The sequence below is a fragment of the Alexandromys fortis genome, unplaced genomic scaffold (assembly GCF_014885135.2).
Source record: "Alexandromys fortis isolate MF-2015 unplaced genomic scaffold, M_Fortis_MF-2015_v1.1 scaffold_109, whole genome shotgun sequence".
Classification (NCBI taxonomy): domain Eukaryota; kingdom Metazoa; phylum Chordata; class Mammalia; order Rodentia; family Cricetidae; genus Alexandromys; species Alexandromys fortis.
The window spans coordinates 2,778,198-2,792,329 of NW_026068005.1; the positions used below are offsets into that span (position 1 = coordinate 2,778,198).

The 14,132-nt window shown below is 42.0% G+C and overlaps 1 protein-coding gene across 2 annotated transcripts in view; it reads right to left on the reverse strand.

Moving 5' to 3' along the window:
* Positions 1–13,774, reverse strand: part of Slc35f5 (solute carrier family 35 member F5) — a 32,954-nt gene extending 19,180 nt beyond the window's left edge. Inside the window, exons 1-8 of one of the 2 annotated variants that reach the window (XR_007595261.1) lie at positions 13,493–13,774; positions 12,426–12,516; positions 12,156–12,297; positions 7,287–7,430; positions 6,106–6,168; positions 3,686–3,767; positions 2,268–2,458; positions 331–412 (exon numbers count right to left, since the gene is read on the reverse strand). Coding sequence is in view for 1 of the 2 variants with exons in the window: in XM_050161475.1 (XP_050017432.1) it covers positions 331–412; positions 2,268–2,458; positions 3,686–3,767; positions 6,106–6,168; positions 7,287–7,430; positions 12,156–12,297; positions 12,426–12,516; positions 13,493–13,532 (835 nt within the window). In the remaining variant the exon portion in view is untranslated. The remainder of the gene's footprint in view (positions 1–330; positions 413–2,267; positions 2,459–3,685; positions 3,768–6,105; positions 6,169–7,286; positions 7,431–12,155; positions 12,298–12,425; positions 12,517–13,492) is intronic. The other variant, XM_050161475.1, reaches the window with a different exon arrangement.
* Between the last annotated feature and the right edge of the window lie 358 nt (positions 13,775–14,132).

A 14,132-nucleotide genomic window follows, 5' to 3' on the forward strand; every position in this document is an offset into this window, starting at 1 on the left:
CAAGAACTATACAGTATCTGAGGGAACACCAATAGCACAGAGGTCAGGCAGTGAACTCTAACCATGCAAACATGATTGTGCATTCCTGTAATACTGCTTGGAAGACAGGCACAGGCAGGAGGACGGCCACAAGTTCAAAGTCAGCCTGGTCTATACAGTAAAATAGCTACAGCTAAAATGTAAGGGTGTATGCAACAACCCCCCCTTATGAATTATAATATGCTAATGCACAGCAGAACTAAAATTTAGAATTGTGTCTACATATATACAAATATCACTAGATATGAATACATCAACTCATAATGCAGATTTTGAAGACATGATTCTTACCAGAAGTTGAAGACAAAATATTCACTATGGCAACCTGTGTGTCTGAAAGTGCTTCTTGATATGACAAATTCGCCAAAAACCACTATACAAAAGGGAAAAAAAGTGAAACCTCATGAAAAACATTTATACCTGCCAGTTCAATTTACAGTCATCCCTCTCACTTTTAAGCATTATTATTGTATGACATTTGTTTCTGTTTTTAAGATTCAAAAAAAAAATCCTATGTATATGTATGTATCTGTGGGAGTATGGGAACTTTCATACAGTGCCAGCAGAGGCCAGAAGAGGGTGTCAGATCACTTGAACTGTAACCACAGATGGTTGTGAGCCACCCAGTGTAGGTACTGGGAACTAAACTTTGGTTCTCTGCAAGAGCAGTATGTGCTCTGAACCCTGAGCCATCTCTTCAGTCCTCATAAGTGGTTTCAAAAGCTGCTCTATGAGAAAAAAAAAACAAATCACAGGCCCCCAAATAAGGACAAGCATTAATAATCATAATTGAGATCGTTGAGATCTTACTACTCAATTCCCTGAAGACACTAACCAGGCTAAACACTGCGACACAATCCCAAGTGCTGAGATTAAAGTTGCAGCCCCAGCACTCAAGGTAGGGAAGATCACAAGTTCAACAAATTGAAGACTAGCCTGTGCTAGTGGGACCTTGTTTCAAAAGATTTAAATTAATTTAAATTAAGTTGCAATTAAAAAATAAAACAGAACTTGTCTAGCATGCACAGAACCTGGTTTCAATTCCCAGCACCACAAACAAAAAATAACTAACAAAAGTTGGTTTTAAAAACAGTGTTTGCAGAGGACTTGAGTTTGGTTCCCATCACCCAAAATACATGTCTCAGAACTCGCTGTAACTCAAGCTCCAGGCAGTCTGACTCCCTCTTCTATGCTCCACAGGCACACACAAAGACGGATAATTTTAAAAGAAAAATCAGCATTCAGATATTGTATGTTTGTGTAAAGGAGAGAGACTGAATATCAAATCACTTTAACATTTTTTATTCACATACTGATCATACTTTAAGTTTATATAAGTCAAATTCAAGTTTGGGGAAATTCTGTTACATTAAAACCTACAGGGCCTAGAAAGACAGTTTGGTGAGTGAGAGTACTTGCTGTGCGATCATTTGGATCTGAGTTCAGATCCCATATTCAAGAAAAGAAGCCAAGAACGGCCATGCCTACTCCTGCAATGATAAATTCAACATTCGTCAAATTGTGGGCAATCACGGGTGCACGAGTACACACGTGCTGTATTCTAGGAACTGGCTTCATATCTTTATTTATGGGTTGGGCTTTGTGTACAAATATATATGTGGAAGCCAGAGGTGAGCTGTGGCTGTCATTCTTCAGGTCCCTCATTTGGCCTGGAACTCACCAGCTGGCCACTGAGCCCCAGCGATCCATGTCCCTGCCTCCCTAGCCCTAGGATTACAAGGGTGTAGCATCATACTCAGCTCCTTTACAGGGTCCTGCAATGGAACTCAGCTCCTTGTGCTCACAACACAAGCACTTCACCAGCTGAACTGTCCCTGCAGCTTTAACTTCTAAATTCTCTGAGGCATGATAAGTATTTACTCAGTCTGATATTCTAACATCCCAGTGTGCCAGACAGCAGTTAACAGAAGAAAATGAAGAACTCTAGGAGACTTACATTTCAATACTGCACTGTTGGTATGCACACCATCTTAAACATGTAAGGAAGAAAACAGGGCAGATAGCTCAGCAGCTAAAGCATTGTCATGCAAGCCTGATGACCTAAGTTCAATCCCCAGGGCACATACAAATGTGGAGGTTATAAGTGACTTCCTCAAGTTGTCCTCTGAACTCCACAGGCATACTGGGGCAATCCCTCCCCTCCACTCACATAGCATACATATGCACAACAATAATAAATCTTTTTTTTTTTTTTTAAAAAAACCTACCACAAAGCAAAAGAAAAAGCTGATTTTTGCTACTTGGGTTGCAGTAAGTTTCCCTACAGTCTTCAGTATGGATTCTTGATCCTTCATAGTAGGATAAGACATTCGTGACAACTTGGCCTCTAATGCATGGCTCGATGGAAGCTGTCGAATCTCCATGATATTGCTGAACCTTACCCGGGACTTCTTGGGAGCTAAAATGGAAAACATAATACAAAACATTAATTGTGCCTCATATACTATGAAAATGAAACAGTGTTTAGTGATAAATACTGACTATTTGATCACTTATGATCAAAATAAGACAATAAAAACACTAGAGTTATATTGTTCCCTGGTGCAGTTCTGCTCAGCCAAAAGAGCTAATGGGAAAAAAATGATTTCATCTGTAAAATGTTTTAAAGAGTTTAAAACAGGGCAGGCAAAATGGTTCAGTAGGTAACACCTACTACCAAGCCTGAGGGTCTGAGTTTGATCCCCAGGGACACACATGATGGAAAGAAAGAACTGACTCTTGTAATTCGTATGCTGATCTCTAAACAGGCATACAAAATAAATTTAAAATGTAATACAATTTTTGAAGAGTTTAACATGATTAAAATTCCAACAAAAGGTTTATAGTTGCATATGTACACAACCACCTGGTTTAGGATTTTACCACGCTTATTATTTTAGCATTTATAGAAAAGCATGATTTTGGTATTCTTCCTGGTTCGCTAATTAAGAAGAACCTTCCCAGCAAGCATTCAGAACACTCCTCTACACTGCAGGTGAACGCTGTGCTTTATACTGTGCTGACACTCTGAAAGAAACTCACAGAAATTTAAAAACTCAAGGAATGTTTGCATTTGGGTCTCTGAGGACGTTTATGAAAATATTGATCATTTAAATAAATAACTAAATAAATAAAAACATATACATGTATGGTTGGGACTGTGGCTCCATTGATAGAATACATGACTAGCTGGACTACTGGGTTCCATCCACAGCAATGACTAAACCAAGTATGGCAACATATGCCTATAATCCCAGTATTCAGAATGTTCAGATGGGGAACCAGAAATTCAAGGTCATCCTTGGCACATAGTAAGTTTGAGGCCATCTTGAGCTACATAAGAGACTGTCTCAAAGGAAAATAAATAAATAAATAAACTTATTTAATAATCTCTAAATTAATTATTAATTCATATATTTCTTTATATATAATGATAATGAAACCATAGAGCTTTCTGGTATCTGGAAAATACTTCTAATTGAATTAATACAGAAATTATATTCTATCATATTCACAACCAAGTCAAACTTCCAGAAGAATGAAGACCATGTCAATCCCATAGAGGTCAAGACACACTCTATGAACCCTGTGAGCTCACAGCAGCTCAAAAGAAGCTCTCAAGTGTGGAACCCTAAGCTTGACTTACTTTTTTCAGTCCCAATGTTTGTGCTCTCGAGCTTCTCACTTGGAAGATCATGAAACTTCACCGGAACATACAGAGGTTCACTCTGGAACACAATGCGAACAGAAACAAGCATTAGCAGCAAAATCCAAAACTAATCTATCGGGCAGAGTTTAAGTGCAAGGCACACAGATACAGGAACTGCCACAGCTCGACTGTTCCTCAGACATCCATCTAGTCAGCATCACTTTCCCCAAAGCTGGGAAAGCAAGCTCAACCAGTTCACACAGGCACAAGAAGATAAAGAATGTCAGTCATGAGAGGGCTCAACTGGCCAAGTGCTTTCTGTGTAAGCCTGAGAGCCTGTGTTCAAACCCTAAAATCTACAGTGAAAGGAAGAGCCAACTCCCAAAGCTGTCTAACCTCCCATGCATGCACACGACTCTCCACTCCCTCACCTAATAATAACAATAACTAAAATAAAGTGTAGAAATGTCAAACAGTATCTTTGGCACTTTCTGGGAACATTAATACCTCAATATCATACAATCAATTTTCTCTCCACCAACAGAAAATGTTCATATTTTGGATATACACACATAGCATGCTGTGCTGGAAGAAGTATGTACATGAACTCCCTGTTACCTGGGCAGCTGAGGTGGAAGGATGGTCTGAGCCCACCAGTGTGGAGCCAGCAAAACAGCATGAACCCTTGCCTCTTCCCACAAACAAAACAGAACAAAACCACTCTGAGCACTTGCTAAACAAGCACTGTTCTAAGTCCTGTCATAAGAGTGAGTAAACGAAGTTTCTTCCCCCATAATCGTGCAGCCCAATGGGGAAGGCAGCTAAGAAACAGCTTATAGTATATCTGCATTTGATGAATTTGTTTTACTATATGCATAAGATTCAACAACAAAAATCTTTTGGGGTGGGAAATAGGTAGGGGTATGAGGTACAGCTACAGGTGTGGAGGCCAGAATTCTATCTCAATTGTTATTTCTCAGGAGCTGTCCACCTGGTTTTGGAAGCTATCTCACTGGGACCCAGTGCTCACCATTAACTGGCAGGCCACTGGGCATCTTCACCCCTCTCAATGCTGGGCCTGCAAATTCCTGCCACCACACCTTCGAAGCTTTGTAGGTGTATAGGTGTTGAAGCCTGAGCTCAGGGGCACATGCTTGTGTGGCAAGGGCTATACCAAAGGAGTTATCACTCGAACCCCAAACCAACAGTTCTTGAAAACATTTAAATAATTAAAAGATGGGGGAAATGCTATCACTGATTAGTTCTTACTATCATAAGGTTCGAATACAAAAGGCTAAATATATTTCTCACAATAACTTAGAAAATAAGTATTTTAGAGGAACTGTCCTCAAAGCAGAGATACAAAAACAGATAAGCAGGAGACAAAATTTGACTCCAAGACCCAAATGCCGTGACATTTTTACAAATATTCTTATTTAAAGCATAACTCCCCCAACTAATATGTTTCATTTTTAAAAATCAGACTTCTACAACTTTCTTTGATTTTTCTTTTAATTCCTGGCATAGAACAATGAAAGGACAACATGTTCAGAAAACAAAATATATTCACAAAACTAAGTCTATGGACTCAACAACTGACACGGTCTGCTTGACACATAACTTTTGATTATAGCATTTGGCCTAACCCAATTTGACTTATCAGTCCTAGAGATAAAAGCAAAAGCTATTAGAACACTAGTCAGCACCTTGCACTCTGAGCAGAGCAAATGACATTACATCATCTTGATGCTTAAGATAGCAGAGAACAAACTTCTTCTCCAAGTTTAATAAAGTCCTCACTTTACTAACCTGCTAACTCATCTGACACACAATGTAGTTTAAAAATGAACAAACAGCAATAGCACAATATTTTAAAAACCTGTATTGGAAGGACCAGTGAGATGGCTCAGCAAGTAAAGGAAGTCACTTGCCATACAAGCCTGATACCTAAGTTCCATCCCCGGAACTCAGCTGACGAAAAGATAAATGACTGCTGACTTCCGCATGCACGCCGTGGCACACACGCACACACAAACATACAAAATAACTAAAGAAATGTTACAGCAAGCAATCAGTGTAGAATAAGTGGATGAACAATTGGCTTATTCTCAATGTCAAGCACCAGTTCTGGTTTCCAGATGGTAATAATAATGAGCATTAAGTTGAAAGTTGGTAGAGATACAGGCCTGGCCTGGGCTTTACTATTTTCCTTCTGTAACTAGCTTTCCTCCTTCCTTCTCTCCCCACAGGTAGCTGGTCTGCTTACCCCTAGGCCCTGAGCCTCCCTAAGGAAAGGAAGTGCAAAGCAGTTTTCTCTCAGAAGGCACACACGCGGAGCCATATCTCTCATCCAACCGGGTGACATCACAGCTGTCTGGTTAGTCCTGCTATGGCTGAACAATAAAAGCAGCACTTACCAAAGAACTACTCACACTCGTATCTGCTGTGCAAGCAGCAAAGTAACCTTCAGGGTCTGCAAACTAAGTACAGAGAACAGGACATCAAATTCACAGAAACTCATGTTATCATGCAGGAATACTCAGCTCAAATGAACACAACAATCCAGAATAAATTTATGCATCTACCTATTGCATCTAACTATTGTCCCCACAACAGTAACTAATGCCAAGGGTGCAGCCATGCAGAATAGATTTTATCTTGTCTCTACTGATGAAGAAATTGAGGCTGGCTGTTTCGTCAAAGTAGTAGCTACTAGATTAAAATTGCAGTGAGTCATCTAAGGCTAAAGCTCAAGCCCTTTCCCTTATGCTATTGTAATATTTCAGACTTGCAGAGGAAGAGGGGTTAGTGAAAGAAGACAGCAATCCTTTGGTATTGTCATGAGACTAGACTGAGCTCAGGGACATGCCCACACTCTGGAAGCCACTTAACACTGTGAAGGTATGATTCCATTTCATAACCCCTGATTTTCCAACAACAAAGTACTATTTAAACCCACACAAATTAACAGAAAATTAGACCATGGTTACTGGGGACTAGGGCAGGGGAGACAAGGAATGTTTTTTTCTTTTTTATGTTCTAATAAATCTTTATTTAAAGAACATTTGAAAGGTTGGAGAGACTATATATTCTTGTTTATTGGACACAAAGTTTCTGTTTGGAACAATAAAAATTCCTAGAGATTGACAGTGCACAGCAAAGCAAATGCACTGAGTGCCACTGAACTGCACAACAACAATAACGGTCTGAGGGATAAATTTGATATTATATATATTTTACAATAATAAAAAGGGGAAGAAATGGCTAAAATTTAATGTTACATATGTCTATCACAATAGTGAAGAAAGAGAAATAATTTTTAAACAATGAAAAGAAATGAAAGTTTTTTTAAAGAATGAATAGAACTAGGCAGTAGTGGTGCTCCCCTTTATTCCCAGCACTCTGGAGGTAGGGGCAAGAGGATCTCTGTGAGTTTGAGACCAGCCTGGTCTACAAAGCAAGTTACAGGACAGCCAGGGCTGTTACACAAAGAAACCCTGCCTTTAAAAACTAAAAACAAAAATGTTAAAATAAAACTGACTTTAAGAAAACTAAACCACTAAACCTCAAAACATAACACTTAAAATTAAAAACTTACAAAAGCAGCAGGTTTTCCTCGAAATCCTCTTGTACACTGTTGCCTCCAAGGTTTCCAAATAATGAAGCCCAAGAGGTACAGAACAAACATGGATGTTTTTGCAAAGGTGCTGAAGAACGGCTTGTTGTACTGAGTGAAGACATACTGCGAAGGAAAATGTAACATTTTATACAGACAACCGTAGAGCTTTAAAACCTTTCTGCACGCCTCCACCTTGTCATCTCTTCACAAGTCCATGAGAGGAGGAAAGATCAAAGAGATAAAACACTTTAAGTTCCTCTCTGAATATTGCATGTGTCTTGCATACAAGAGGGAATATTGTTCAAATAAAGCAGCAACAACCATAAAAAAAAAAACAGGTTTTTCAACAGATCTATTGAAAACCTGCTATGCAAAAATATCTGCGTTAGGGACTGAAGAAAAATAAAACTGTCCTCCCTGCTCCTGAGGAGACACATATACAAAGAAATGTGCTAAGTACCATTAAAAAGCTTTAGGGTGCTGTGGAAGTACCCAAGAGAAAGAACAGGTTAGGGTATGAAGTTTTCAAAAAGGCTATCCCAAATAGTCTGGGGGAGAGGGGGAACATGTGTGTGCTGGTGTCATCTTTCAAAAGCCATCCATCTATTATGAGGCATAGCCACTCGTGGGCCTAGAACTCACTGAGTAGACTAGAATGGTCGAGTCCCAGGGAGTTGCCTGTCTCGACCTCCCCAGCACTGCGATTACAAGTGCACACCACCATGACCACACCACAACACCTGGCTTTCAAAGATTCATCAGGCCAAGCAGAAGGAATGACATGAAGAAAATAAAGGAGATTAGCATATAACAAAAATATGAATGTTAATGTTATTAGGAAGCTATATTTATGTGTAATTTTCTTTTAAATGGTGTGAAAACTCATCATATTTTTATTTTGTCTCCTAGGAAACAACAACAGCAACAAAACCCAGTTACATGCACCTAGAAAGATGACAAGTCAGAAGGAATAGGAGCTCCAAGACCCAGACAAGATCCTAGACTATATCCCACTGAAGAAACCATAGCTCTCAGTGACAAAGGCCAAATCTGCGGATGGGGACAGATATGTACAAGACGAGCCTGAAGCATCGTGAGCCAGAAAGCAAATGAGATAAAGCTGAGGTCATATGAGCAGAAGGCAGAGCCAACCTGAAGCCAACCTCCTACTAATGAAAGTTAGGGCAGTGTAAGGCTTAAAACAGTAATGACAATGATTAGAGATACATATCAAACATATGAACATGTAAAACCCATGAGCTATAATGTTCTAGAAGGGATTTGTTGGCAGTTAGCACTTGAAGTTCCCCATAATTCTTTTTTAAAGTAAAAGGAGGTGAAATAATGAGATTTTCCCAATATTTTATATATTACCCATGTTTTAGGATGACCCAACAATAGTTGTAGAAAAGTTATCACTAAAAAAAATTCCAGATAAAAAATACAGAAGGAATGGTTCTTAGAAGAATCCCTATTCTGCAAATCCTAAACAAATCTCTCAGAGCAATCATTACACAGAAATATTCAACTAGGAGGTTGGTGAGTTTTATTTTTAATTATTTATTTATTTTGTATGGGGGGTGAGTGTGTGTGTATGTGTGTGAGTGTAGTGGTCAGTCAACAGCTTGTAGGGGTTGGTTCTTTCGATTTATTACAGGCGCCTCTGAGCTCAAACTCAGGCAGCTAGGCTTAGTGGCAAGCACCTCTATCCAATGAACCATCTCACAAACCATCCCACTGATCAGGTGATGACTTTATACTACTTAAACTGGCATCACCCAAAACAGCTGTGCAGACATATACCTCCTGTCCCGATGTCACAGAAAGTACCTAGTACTACCAAGACATTCTTGCCTAAAAACTGAACCTAAATCAAGACTTCATACCTAACTACATTTTATACAAACTGAAAGAACAAGTTAGCTGACAGGATAAGGACGCAATCAGCAAGACCAAGGAGGGCATATGTCTCACAGGACAATGACCCAGTTTCTCTAGTACACAAAGGAGAAGAAAGAAAAAGGGGAGTGGCATATGCCTCAAAGGCACAAGAAAGCATGGCAATGTGGATCCTTGTTTAGATCCTAGCTGGGTTGTGTGACCTTTGATACAGCAAGAAAAATGAACTGGTCATCGGGTGATTTTAATGAATTATAGTTAATTTTGTTAGAAATGTTAATAGCAGTAATTATATTTTTAAAATAAAAACAATATGTCTTCAGTGTGAGATAAGTAGGAAAGAAATTATATGGTGAGAATTTGCATAAAATATTCCAGGAAACACGTTATGAACATAGTTGATGAGATTAGAAATATTGATTACTGTTAAAATGATGAATCATGAGGACTTATTATATCACTGTGGGTCTCTCCTTTTTTCATGTGTATGTGTCTGTAGTGTGCCTGGGTGTGCATGTGTGTACAGGTGTGTGTGCAGATGCCTGAAGCTGACATTATCTTTCTCCATTCCTGTCTACTTTATTGAGGCAAGGTCTCTCCCTGAACCTGTAGCTTGCCAATTCCAGCTAGTCTAGCTAGTTCTGGGGATCTCAGCCTCTGTCTCCTGAGTGCTGGGATTATGGGAAGCCATCACAACTGCCTAGGTTTTCATAGGTCCTCAGGATTCAAACTCTGGCCCTCCTGCTTGTAGGCAAACGCTGTCTCAAAGTCTGATACGTTTGCCTGGCTGAAGACATAAACCTCTGCCATATGCTCTAACATGACAAAGTCATACATTTTTTTCACTAAAGCATGTTATGTGTTTAAGAACTGATTTCTTTTCTAGCTCCACTGACGTATAATTGGCAAATGAAAACCACAGCTGTGCACAGTGGTACACACACACACACAGTGGTACACACACACAGTGATACACACACACAGTGGTACACACACACACCGTAGTTCGCACACACAGTGGTACACACATACAGTGCACAGCATCTAAGAGAAGTTAGCTGGGCTACACTGTGAACTCCAGATCAGCCTGGGCTACACAGGGAGAACCTGTCAAAAGAAAATACTAAAAACTGAACAGACAAACCACCCTAAAATATATTTCCTGTGTACAATATAATGCTTCGATACACACATAGACAGCAAAATAACTGTCAGAAATAACTTGGTGGAACTTTTTTAACCTTTAATCTAAAGATGTGAATTGCTACATTATGACTTAATCTAATGTTTCCTTGTACTAAATCCTTTCTTTTGGGGGTGGGACAGGGGTGGGGGCAGTAAAAGTTTTGCTGTGGGCTGGAACTGACTCCTAGACCATGCTGGCCTGAGAACTCACAGAGATCTACCTGCCTAGCCTCCTGAGTGCTGTGATTTAAAGGCATGTGCCACCATGCCTAGCTTTGTTCTAAAGCTTATTACCTAATAAAAAAAACAATTTAATACTGCAAAATTTAAAAGTTATGTTAGGACCCTGTAAACATTAAGGAGATTCCTCTAAAGCGAAATTATGGGATGTCAATATTACAAAAGGTTACATGAAGTTTTTGAGTGAAATACACGGGGCCTGTGGCTTTCCACCAGAGCCTACTCCCAGAAGGGCAAAAATTTATTTCCTCACAAGACAGAACCCCAACTCTTTTGTGAGCTGTGACATGAGATCCAGGATATCAAATGGCCCATCCTGACATTTAAGTTCATTGTAAAAACTTGAGATTCCTCTTGGGTCTATCATGCAATATCTGAGTCCTCTGTGAGGATTTCTGAAGAGGAAAGTGTGAGAGCCGGATAGCCAGCGGGTAACGGCACCTGCTGCCAAGCCTGGCAGTATGAATCTAATCCCCTGGACCCACACAGTGGAAGGAGAGAACTAACACGCACAAGCTGTCCACTGATTTTTACATGGGTGTCATGGCACATGCATACACACACACTCTAAATACATAAGTAAATATAAATATTTTAAAAAGTTGTCTTCTTACTAAGATCACTAACCAAATAGAAGTATACAAATACACAGTAAAACTGACTTACAAACTCTAGGTACCACAGTACTACCAAGGAGACAACAATTAACACAAAGCTTAGCTTCAGCCAATCATACACTGGGAATTTCATAAAAATGCATGAATCAGCAATAAATGTGGATTCACCAGTGTGAATAACAGTGACTTGTACATGAAACTTGGATGGATAACTCATGTTTACTTTTCCAATGATACTCTCCTTTTCAAATTTATTCGCGTGTGGCAAGTGCTCTACTAAGTTACATACCTAGACACAAGTATTCCTACTTTCTACTAGATGGTGAAAGACTGTCCCTTAATGTTTGCTCATTAGGAAAATAATATTTATGAAAAAATAAATTCAATTTTGATTTTAAAAAGACATCTTTACACGGTAAGAAAATATACTCTGGGTAATGATCCCTACAAATGTAAGAAAACTGCAGATAGGGCTGTAGAAATGGCTCCATGGTTCAAAGAGTTTACTGTTCCCTCAGAATTTAATCCCCAGCACCCACGTTATGTGGCCCACAATTGCCTGTAACTTTAGTTCCAGGCATTCAGAAGCCCCTCCAGCATCTATGGGTATGTGTACACACAAGGGCATACATACAGACACAAACATGTACGTATACAAAGCTTTTGTAACTTTAGGAAATAACCAAGAACATCACCCCAGTTTTCACTTGAAATGACACTAATATAGTATCAAAGAAAAACAAAGCACTCAACAACACCTAAAATACTGATTTTTAGATGCATGAGACAATAACGGAGAAATACAACAGGCTGACACTGGTTGTTGTCCTAATGCAACCCTGTCACTAGCGAAATGCTACTGGTTAACACTATCACAATGTAACTTCATTGGTAAAGAAATACATACCGAGGTGAGCTCTGAAGACGCCACCCAAATCACATCAACCAGCAGGAGAATCACTATCCCCAGGGCCATTCGCCTGCGCTGACTGAAGCCACTGTTCTGGGAATTCACACGGTTCATGATAAACACACAAACCATTTGCAGTCTGTTAGTTTAGAAAACAGAGATCTCATTAGAGTCCCTTTTAAAAGAACCACACGAAAATCAGAAATCTGGTACACGGAAACAAGAGACACTTGCTAGCGAATGCTCAGGGCAAAGTATAGAATTTACCTTGTTGCCAGGGCTTCTCTGAGCTCCTCAAACGCAATGCCTGCAAACCTGACAGATCTCAGTCTAAATGGAGGCGCAGAACTCGGACCCCCTGAAACAACACCACAGAAGCCATGCTTAGGAAAATTTCCAGTGTAACATCACATCTTTTTCATTCTTCACCTTCAAAGATGATCAAAATGAGCCACACTCTGGGCATGTAGCTCAGTAGCAGGATGCTGGCCTAGCATGCACGATGTCCCCTTCCCAAAGTGGACAAAATGGCACAGAACTATAATCCCAGCACTTGGGAAGAAGGGGGGCGCAGGAAAATTAGAAGTTCAAGGTCAGTCAGAATACCTAGTGAGCTCAAGGCCAAGCAAGGGGGGCGAAAGACCTCATCGCAAAATAACAACAAAACAAACAAACGAAAAACCAGGATGGGGTGTAGTTCAGTTGGTAGTACGGGTTGCCTAACAGGCTAAAGCCCTGAGTTCATTCCCAGCACTGCATAAATCAGGTGTGGTGGAGCGTGCAGGTAAGGCAGGAAGAAATTCAAGGTTACTCTTGGCTACCTCCAAACGTCGCGAGTTTGAAGCCCTTCCCCGCCCCCCCACCCCACCCCCCAAAAAAGGTTACAGCCAAAGAGGTCCTGGGTAACAGGCAGGCAAAAAAAGCAACGTCCAACATATGGCACTTTTACGAGTGTCATAAACAGATCCTCTAAGTCTAGTAAACAGAACTCCCTCGGTTCTCCCTTCAGGACATTCGCCCGCAGGCAGTCTAGACACGCGTGCGTGCACCAGAAAGTGTCCACAGCCCATCTCCAGTGGATTTGGCTCGCTGACAGGAAGTGATGCGCGAGGTTCCACTCAGCTCACGTGAGGACGATGATCGTCCTGGCTCCCCACCCGCCCGGTCACTACAGCCCGGCTGCAGTCCCAGAGGACGACGGAAAACAGCTGGGACGGGGAAGCCTCCCCTTGGTGAGAAAAAGACGGGGGAAACCAAGCGTGTAGCCAGCTTCGCGAGGGGCGAGAGGACTCTGACCCGTTCACCGTGAGCGCAGACGCCCGCCCGCCGCCTACCTGGCCTTCCTGCCCCTCGCTGGAGTCGTGGCGGCACCATGAGCGGCCCCGGCCCGGCCCGCCACCCAGCGCCGCCGCCTCACACCGCACGCAGAGACCTGGGCATCTCGCCGCGCCGCAAGCCCAACTTCAGAAGCCGCGCTGGCCCTCGGCGCCGGGCAGCGGCTGTCAGTCAGGCCAGCTCTCGGCCCGGACAGAGGGGAGTGACCCAGGCCACCGGACTGCGCGGGCAGCGACAGGCCTGGAGGCCCGGATTGCGGCCGAGGCCCAGGCCCCGCCCCCGGCCGGTCAGCCAGACAAGCCACGCCCATTTCTGGCCAAACAAGCCCTGCCCACTGCTGGCCAAGCAGCAGGCCCCGCCCCCCAAGCCGTCAGCCGGCCAGGCCCCACCCCCGAACTGTAGACCCACCCCCAACAATTAGTTCGGCAAGGCTGCAAGAAGATCGGCCGGCCCTGGACTGCGAACCTGCCCAACCCCGGCAGAAAGGCCCCCCGCTATTCCACCAACGGGGTGACGTCCTCCCCACCACTCAGCGAGTCGATCGACTAAGCCCCGCCCACACGCCCATCTCGGTCCCTCCCCCAGTTGACAATCCCCGCCCTAGGCCTGGGTGGTAAGCCCATGGCCCCGCCCCCAGCA